The 9,683-nt window shown below is 36.7% G+C and overlaps 1 protein-coding gene across 1 annotated transcript in view; it reads right to left on the bottom strand.

The window, feature by feature from the left end:
• SRBD1 (S1 RNA binding domain 1) overlaps window positions 1-9,683 on the bottom strand; it is a 226,268-nt gene that overhangs the window by 93,511 nt on the left and 123,074 nt on the right. Inside the window, exon 16 of the mRNA XM_017544825.2 lies at window positions 4,123-4,205. Within this exon, the coding sequence (XP_017400314.1) occupies window positions 4,123-4,205 (83 nt within the window). The remainder of the gene's footprint in view (window positions 1-4,122; window positions 4,206-9,683) is intronic.

The raw sequence follows: 9,683 nt of genomic DNA, 5'->3' as shown, positions 1-9,683 counted from the left end.
GACATCATCTTCTTTAGAGAGATTGAAAAGTTTGCGGATTCTGCTAGCTCTTTTGGGCCCCAGGCGACGAGGCACAGTGGTATCAGTTAGTCCAGGAATATCTTTCTCTCCTTTTTTTACAATAACCAAGTTGAGAACGCTTAGATTAGCATCCACAATGCAACCACGAACTGATTTTCTCTCTCTTTCTCCAGTTCTCCTTGGTCTGTAACAGGAATGCCCCTTACTCAGTAGCAGGCGGACACAGCCATGAGTCAAGACACCCTGCTTCATGGGGAAACCTTGTTTGTCGTTCCCACCACTGATTCGGACCACATAACCCTTCCATTCTTCACCCAGAGCGTCAGCAGCAACTTCTGTCGCCATACGCTTCTCATAAAAAGTACGAAGTTTGCGTTCATCGTCCACTTCAATGAGTTTCTGGCAGCCAGTGGCTGGGAAGGAGATGTTCAGCTTCATCTTGAAGCAGCTATACGCCTTCCAGGCGCCACGGAAAAGAGCGGAAGGGAGTACTTCTATAAATTCTTTCAAAGAAGGTGTGAAACAATCAGAGAAGGTGAATCATTGCAGGTACAAAATTGTTTTTATTTTCCACTCACAGAGTTGATAATTTGCCTGATATAGAATGATGAGTTCAAAATGTTTTTTCCCGCAACTTCATTTATTTCTTTTTTACCAATAATAGGTCTGATGTCAATCTGATTCTTTCCTTTGTAGATAAATTATGTTTGCTCTCTGAATACTTAGTTCCTCTTTATCACATATTCTGAAATTTCATAAGCAGGCATTTAGTGTATGCCTTTTGTTATTCTTTACTTCTGTACTCACTAGGTGTTTTCAGAAGACTTGTCTGTCTTCAGTTTGGGAAATTTTCCTCTATTACTTCCGTGATTATAACTCCATACTACTTCAATTTTACATCAGATGAACACTGAAGTTTTAGAATGTCATCTGTATCATATGACTTTTTGTTCATGCTTTCCACCTTTTTCAGTTCAAAACTGCATTCTGAAGGAACTCAATCTTCCAACTCATTAATTTGCTTTTAGCTGTGTCCACTCTATTTTATCCAAGTATGCATTTTAATCCTAATTATATTCTTAAATTCTAAGATATTTGATTGGTTTGAATTCATTTTAATATATATTTTCTTTTAAAATGCAATAATCTCTCTTTTCTCTCTATGAGTCTTATTTTTACTTATTTCAAAGTCACCACAGGTTTTCCTCAAATGTTCAATCATTCTTGGTAGTAAGATCATTTCAGAGTCCCTGTCTATCTATGTTTCTGTTTACTATTCCCCACCTCCAGTGATAATGTGGGAAATGTGGGGCACCATGCCAGGGGTCATGCACATGGCAAGAATTTGTCTTTTCAGGGTGAGGCTCCTTGGACTTCCTCACAATCAAAGGTCTCTGGAGGTATCTCCCAGCCTCTCTGGCCTATGTTAAGCTCAGTGCTTTAGCTTGGATTCTGAGTATATTGGAGGAGGAGGTTAGTACAGGCCTAGCTCCTCTATATGTATCTCCTTATCTAATATTTCAGACCCCCTCCCTACTATTTGAATTTGACTAGTTTGGCTCTACCTGGAATTGCACCTACCTCAAGAACACAGTGACACACAATGTGACTCCACCAGGTTTTTTTTCTCCATGGGTGTGATTCCTCATGCTTAGTATCTGTCAGAAATTCCTGAGATTTCCATCCACTAATGGGAGGGGCCCTTCTTGTCTTCCCATGCTGTTATCAATTTATTCAAATAAATATGGATTTATATAGGTATATATGTACATCTTTTCTGTCAGCTCATGGAATTAGGACTTGTGAACATGCAAGTGATGATGGTAGGATAATTAAAGAATATCATCGGTTCAGCCTACCATATTGATCATATTCTCAGTTTCATTATTTGCTGAACAGTGCATAGTCCTATGTTAATATGGCTATTTTTTTTAATCTCATACTTGTATATCCAACTCTTATCTGATATCTTTCCTTGGATTTTTTTATAGGCATCTCAACCTTAACATTTCTAAAACTGAATTACTGATCTTAACCCACCAAACCTGCTCTACTCAAGCATCATTCACATATCAGAACCCCTGGAGCAAATTCTTCTTAATTCCTTTTCCCTCACTAATCACCAAGTAGTCCCTACAAAATAGACTTAACTTCTTTCCATCTTTACTGCCATTAACTCTGTCCAAGCACTATCATTTCTCACCTGGGCTAGTATAAGAGCCCCCTAGCTGTTCCTATTGCTTCTCTTCTTCCGAATTCACTTTTCCCAGAGCAGCCAGGGTCAATGCTTAAAAATATAAATCAGATTATGTCACCCACCCTTGCTTCAACTCTTCTATTACTTCTCACTGCTGTTAAAAATGAATTCCAAAGTCTTTCACATTAAATATTATCTCTGAATCCCAATCTGGAGGTTAGGTCTCCATTATTTGCTTAGAGATCTCTTTGAATAGCTCATTAGTCTGCCCACATTCCATAAACTTGAAATCTTCTCTTTATTCAACTACCTTGCCAAGATGCTCCATAACTTTATCTTGAATGAATATAATTCCTCTTCACTATAATGTCTATATCACAAAACTGTTATAGTTGTACTTTTTCTTTTTTGAGATGGAGTCTTGCTCTGTCACCCAGGCTAGAGTGCAGTGACGCGATCTTGGCTCATTACAACCTCTGCCTCCTGGGTTCAGGCAATTCTCCTGCCTCAGTCTTCCAAGTAGTTGGGACTACAGGTGCACGCCACCATACCTGGCTAATTTTTCTATTTTTAGTAGAGATGAGGTTTTGTCACGTTGGCCAGGCTGGTCGCAAACTCTTGATCGACCTCAAGTGATCCACCAGCCTCAGCCTCCCAAAGTGCTGGAATTACAGGTGTTAGCCACCGCGCCTAGCCAGTTGTACTCTTTAGATACCGGACATTTCTGTCTACTTGTAGCTAGATCAGTCCCCTTAGAAACTATCTTTCTGAAATAAGTAAGTCCAGTTAGAGGTCTGAATGCCTTAGTCCAACTTGCTGTAAAATGCAAATATTCCCAGTTGAATCTCAATATATGACAGGTGAATGCAAGCTTTGCTATCATGTGATCTTGGGTAAAAGTCTTAAGTACTCCAGGACACAGCCTCTTTTTCTATCAAATGAGGGGGTAGGGATACATGAATCCTAAGGTCTCTTTTATATCTAGTAGTCACAGATTCCATGATATAATGTATTTCTTTAGAAAACAGTGTGGCACAGTACTTATCATTCAAATCCCATAAAAATTATACAGAAGGAAATACTCTACTTCACATTTAACAACTTTCGACAAAGACGAAAATAATTAGACCCAAGCCTTCTGGAGACAACTTAAGCTCCATGTATCATTTTGTTATCACCATAAATTCACTCTGTCAAGATTTAATGCTGTCTTGAATTGTCCGATGAACACATATAACCTCAAGAATTAAAAATACAGTAACAACAAAAACAAATGCTAATATTACCTACCACTTCTCTAATCAGGCATAAGATCTACTTACCTACTGTGAACATCAAGTTCAATTCATGATATCACTATTGCAATTATTTTAGAACGCCACGAACTGCAGCCATGGAAGGTAACAAACTTAACCAACTGAATGGTTTTAGACTATTTTGGGTAATGACCAAAAACAAACAATCTCAAGCACGAATGGAAAACACAGGAAAAAAACAAGGCACAGAAGGTACCAAAGACATCTCCTTGAAAGGTCAATTAAAATCAATAGTTCATACTGGTTTACACAAAGAGCCAACATGTCACCATAGCACCTCCACTTATATAATGTTGAAAGAAGAGGCTCTCTCTCCCAATTAGTTATCAGTTTCATATAGTGTTTTCATAGTCTTTAAATCTGACCATAGTCAATTCTAAGTCTTAATCAAAATCATTAACACCAGAACAATAACAAAAATCATTCCCTCCTTCCCTAATAACTCAGAACTCCTAACTACCTTCCCACAAATTGTACAATCCTGAAAATGGGAATCTACTCCCACAGACACTTAATTACTATGCCAGGTTTGAGTGCTGCTCCTTGTATTGATGGATTTCATAAATTAAATGATCCACAATGCTTTACCTGATACATTCCAACTCCAATGTGCTTTGGCTCAATTTTCACTAGCTCAGCTAATGGATCTTGTACACGCCTTGCTATGGAAACTGAAAAAACAGAATCAGAAAACAAGTTTGACTTAATGTGAAAAGCAGTACCCAATAATTACTTATGTTAGTTCTTCACAATGTAATTACTTAATCCTGTTCCTTCTCATCATCCCCCAAAAAAGACCAACAATTTAAGTTTCAAAGTTCTCTTTTGTCCCGACACAAAAAGTAAATGCAAAATTTCATGATGATTTATGTCATCAGAACTATTAGGCATTCTTGAGCACAAATAGTCTGACAGGATTATAGATCTGGAAAAACAAATAAAATGTTTATTCCCTATACTTACATGTTTACCTATTCATTCTTTATATAAAGCATAATAAGATATCTCATGTTTCAGGGCAAGCAAAAGCTTGTTTTAAATAATTCTGCACTATTACAAATATATTTATATGTCAAATTTGTTTATTAGAACTAATCCCCATAAAATGAACAAATAATAGAATTATCTCCTTTTTAAAAGTTCCTTTTTTCTTTTTAGAGATAAGGTCTCACTCTGTTGCCCTGGAGAGAATGCACTGGTGCCATCACAGTTCACTGCAGCTTTGAATTCCTGGGCTCCAGCAATCCTCTCACCTCATCCTTCCAAAGTGTTGGGATTACAGGCATGAGCTACTGCACCCAGCAGAAACATATCTTCACGCAACCAGAGATCAAGTTACTTGGCTAATGAATATACTCATGTGGCCTTGAATATGACTGCCAGATTGCCCTGGCAAGCGATCTCCTTTGCCCCAACTGCTTGTCTCTTACACACCATAGATCTAATTATATCCCTTTCTTGACCATTACAATCCATGCTCAAGAAACTTGAGAACTGACTTCAAATATTCCTTTAACTGTATCAAAATTTTACTTGATCATCATTTATTGTCACTTTTTTACCTAATATCAATAACAACTCGCATCTAATTTAGTTTATAACATAGATTTAGCTATTAAAAAAAAGATACCCATTACAACTCTTATGAATAGTTCTAAAGGCAGCCTCCCTCTCCAGTAGCATATTTACACTGAGTCCTTACATATAAACAGCTTCCATTTTCAAACCCATGAAAGCTAATCAGTGTTACCTTCTCATACAGGTTGGATGAAATATAAATTCATTAAGTGAAAATATTAAGACCATCAAAGAAAATCCTATGCCTGTTTCCATGCTCAGCTATTCAAGATCTGGAAACAAAAGCCATCTCTTGCAGGTGACTCTCAGATTTTCCAGTCACTGATTTGTACCACTTTTCTAATTAGACGTTAGATCTACTTATCTACTGTGAGCATCAAGGTCAATGTATGATCAAGTCTTTTTCATATCTTTTATTACTACATCTAACATATAGTGACAATGGCTCCTTTCAAAGCATGTTTAGAGAACACTGAGCTGGTGTCATACAATCTATTTCTCTCCCAGAAGAGATGGGGATTCCAAGGCCTCCATGTACACTTTTATTATTTAAAGGAATCAATCACAAACGGTTAGTTAGTGCAAGCACTGCAGGTGATAGGAGAAACGCTTTCCTCTAATAACCACATTCATAATTACAGATTTAAAGTAGAGATATGCTTGAATTTCTCTAAAGCAAATATTATTTCTTTAGCCTAGCATTTAAATGTATAATGCAATAAGAATGATTTTCAACACATATATACATTGCCAAAATACTCAGTAAAAACAACAAAGCCCCCACAACAGTAAACCAAGTCAAGAATTTAAGAGTACAGTACAGGAATACCTCATTGTATTGCACTTCGTTTTATTGTGCTTCTCAGATACTACATATTTCTTACAAATTGGGAGGTCTGTGGCAACCCTGAGTTGAGCAAATCAACTGGCACCATTTTTCCAACAGCATGGGCACACTTCTGGTCATTGTGTCACATTTTGGTAACTCTCAGTAATATTCAAATTTTAATTATATTTGTTATGGTAATCTATGACCAATGATCTTAGATATCACTATTGTAATTGTTTTAGAACACCACGAACCACACCTATGAGGTAATAAACTTAATAAATTATGTGTGTGTTCTGACTGCTCCACCAAGAGTGGAGCCTCTCCCTCTCCTGGGGCCTCCCTATTCCCTGAGACACAATGGTATTGCAATTAGGCCTATAAATAACCTTGCAATGGCCTCTAAGTGTTCAAGTAAAAGGGAGAGTCGCAGGTCTCTTACTTTAAATCAAAACTAGAAATAATTAAGCTTATTGAAAAGACATGTTGAAAGCTGAGACAGGCTGAAAGACAGGCCTCTTGGGCCAAACAGTAAGCCAAGCTGTGAATGCAAAGGAGAGCTCTTTGAAGAAAATTAAAAGTGTGACTCCAGTGAACATACAAATGATAAGAAAGCAAAACAGCCTTTTGCTAATATGGAGAAAGTTTGAGTGATTAAACCAGCCACACATTCCCTTAAGCCAAAGTGTAATCCTGAGCAAGGACCTAACTCTCTTCAATTCTATGAAAGCTGAGAGAGGTGAGGAAACTGCAGAAGAAAAGTTTGAAGACAGCAAAGGCTGGTTTGTGAGGGTTAAGAAAAGAAGCCATCTTCGTAACATAAAAGTACAAGGTGAAACAGCAATTGCTGATGTAGAAGCTGCCTCAAGTTATCCAGAAGATCTAGTTAAGATCATAATGAAGGTGGGTACAATAAACAGCAGGTTGTCAATGTAAACAAAATAGTCTTCTATTGGAAGAAGACGCTATTTAGGACTTTCATATAGAGAGGAGAAGTCAATGCCTGGCTTCAAAGATTCAAAAGACAGCCTGACTTCTTTTATTAGAGAGGAATGTAGATAGTGACTTTTAAGTTGAAATCAAGGCTCATTTACCATTCTGAAATGAGCTAAAGAATTGGGTTCTTAAGAATTATGCTAGCTCTGTTCAGCCTGTGCTCTATCAATGGAACAACAAAGCCTGCATGATGGCACGTATGTTTACAGCATGGATTACTGAATATTTTAAGCTCACTATGGAGACCTACTGCCCAGAAAAAGATTCCTTTCAAAATATTAGTGCTCATTAACAATGTACCTGTCATCCGAGAGCTCTGATGGAGATGTACAAGGAGATTAATACTGTTTTCATGTCTGCTAACACAAAATCCACTCTTTACACCATGGGTTATAGAGTAATTTTGACTTTCAAGTCTTATTTTTTTTAAGAAATACATTTTGTAAAGCTATAGCTGCTACAGATGGTGATTTCTCTGAGGATCTGGGCAAAGTACGTTGAAAACCTTTTGAAAAGGATTTACCATTCTAGATGCTATTAATAACATTCATAACTCATGGCAGGAGGTCAAAATGTCAACATTAACTGGAATTTGGAGGAAGCCGATTTCAACTCTCATGGATGACTTTGAGGGATTCAACACTTTGGTGGAGAAAGTCACTACAGATGTGATGGAAATAGCAAGTAAACTAGAACCCGAAGTGGAGTCTAAGATGTGACTGAATTACTGCAATCTCATGATCAAACTTGACATAATGAGGAGCTGCTTTCTTAGGGATGAGCAAAGAAAGTTGCTTTTTGAGGTAAAATCTATTCCTGGTGAAGATGCTATGAACATTGCAGAAACAGCAAAAAATATCAAACATTACATAAACTTCATTAATAAAGCAGAATCAGGATTGGAGAGCATTGACTTCAATTTTGAATAAAGTTCTACAGTGGGTAAAATGTTATCAAAGAGCATCACATGCTACAGAGAAATCTTTTGTGAGAGGAGAGTCCACTGATGCAGCAGACTTCATTGTTGTCTCATTTTAAGAAATTGCCACCACATCTCAGCCTTCAGTAAGCGTAAGCCTTGTGGTCAGCAACCATCAACATCAAGATGAGACCCTCCACCAGCAAGACTGTGAACTGCTAAGGGCTCAGATGATCATTACCATTTTTAACAATGTTTGCTAATTAAGGCATGTATACATTTTTTTGAGATATAATGCCATTAGATACTTAACACACTATAATGTAAACATAATTTTTGTATGTGCTGAGAAAACAAAAATGTCATGCAACATTTTTATAAGTCCCATGTCCAGGCTTTAGAGAGAGATGGTGCTATTTTCCTGCTGGCAAGATAATCAAGAATGAGTTACTTAGCAGACAGTAATAACACAGAGCTCTAGGTTGAGAATGATCAGGCTGACAACAGATTCTTGAAAGGAAAAAGAAGTAGCTCAAGAAAAGGGAGTCTAATGAATTGCTGATAAAGATAATTAAGAGACAGGAAGAGTTATGGCCCAAAACTTAGGAAACGTCTACATTTTGAGACAGAGAAGAAAAGGAGGAAGTAGTGAAAGAAGCACAGAATAAATAATGAAGGTAGCAAAGTAACAGAAGTCAAAAAGATTTCTAGAAAATGGTGAACATAGTTACATGTGCCCCGATTTTTATTCTCAGGTATATACTCAAGAGAAATGGAAACACATGTCCATGTAAAATCTTATTCATGAATTTTCATAGCACCTTATTCATAATAGCCAAAAATGTAAAAACAACCCAAATATCCTTCAACTGATCAAAATGTGGTATATCCATACAATATAATGTTATTTGGCAATAAAAAGAAATGAAGTGCTGATACATGCTACAGCATGGTTGAATCTTGAAAACATCATGCCTAAGTGAAAGAAGCCAGTCACAAAGACCACATATTGTATGATTTCATTCATACAAACTGTCCAGAACAGGAAAATCCAAACAGAGAGAAAGCAGATTTGTGTTTGCCAGGAGTTTGGGTGGTAAGTGAGGACAGTAATGGAAGTGACTGCTAAGAGGTATGGATTTCTTTTAGAGATGATGAAGTTATAAAACTAGATGGTGGTGATGGATGTGCAACTCTGACTATACTAGAAAACATTAACTTGTACACTTTAAAAGGGTAAATTTTATGTTATGTAAATTATATCTCAATGAAGCTATTATTTTTTTTTAAATGTAGTATGTCCAAATGTATGGCAAATACTATTTTGCCCACACATAACGACAATAGTTTGCTGTATCACTACTATGTACCATTGTTCAGAAAACTCTAGTTGATGCAACTTCACAAAAAGTGAAGACATAAATATTGAAATGACCTTATTTACATTATTACATTATTATATGTATTACATTATTACATTATTATATGATGATTGTCTACCTAGAAAACATAAGCAAGTCAAATGAAGAAATATCGGAACTAATAAGATTCTAATTAGTTGGGTAGTTTCAAGACACACAAACAAAAATTGATGCTTTTACCATATGCTATCAAACCAGTAACACAAAGGTTGGGGAGTGAAGAGAATGGGGAGATGCTGGTCAAAGGGTACAAACTTGTAGTTACGGATTAATAAATTACAGAGATCTTATGTGCAGTATGGTGAAATTAAAATGTAGTAAAAACAATTAAAAAAATGGAATCATGCAGAAAACCCTATTCATAATGTCAGACACACACACACACACACACACACACACACACACA

The sequence above is a fragment of the Cebus imitator genome, unplaced genomic scaffold (assembly GCF_001604975.1).
Source record: "Cebus imitator isolate Cc_AM_T3 unplaced genomic scaffold, Cebus_imitator-1.0 Scaffold172, whole genome shotgun sequence".
In the NCBI taxonomy this organism is placed as follows: Eukaryota; Metazoa; Chordata; class Mammalia; order Primates; family Cebidae; genus Cebus; species Cebus imitator.
This window is presented reverse-complemented; position numbering and strand designations above follow the sequence as displayed.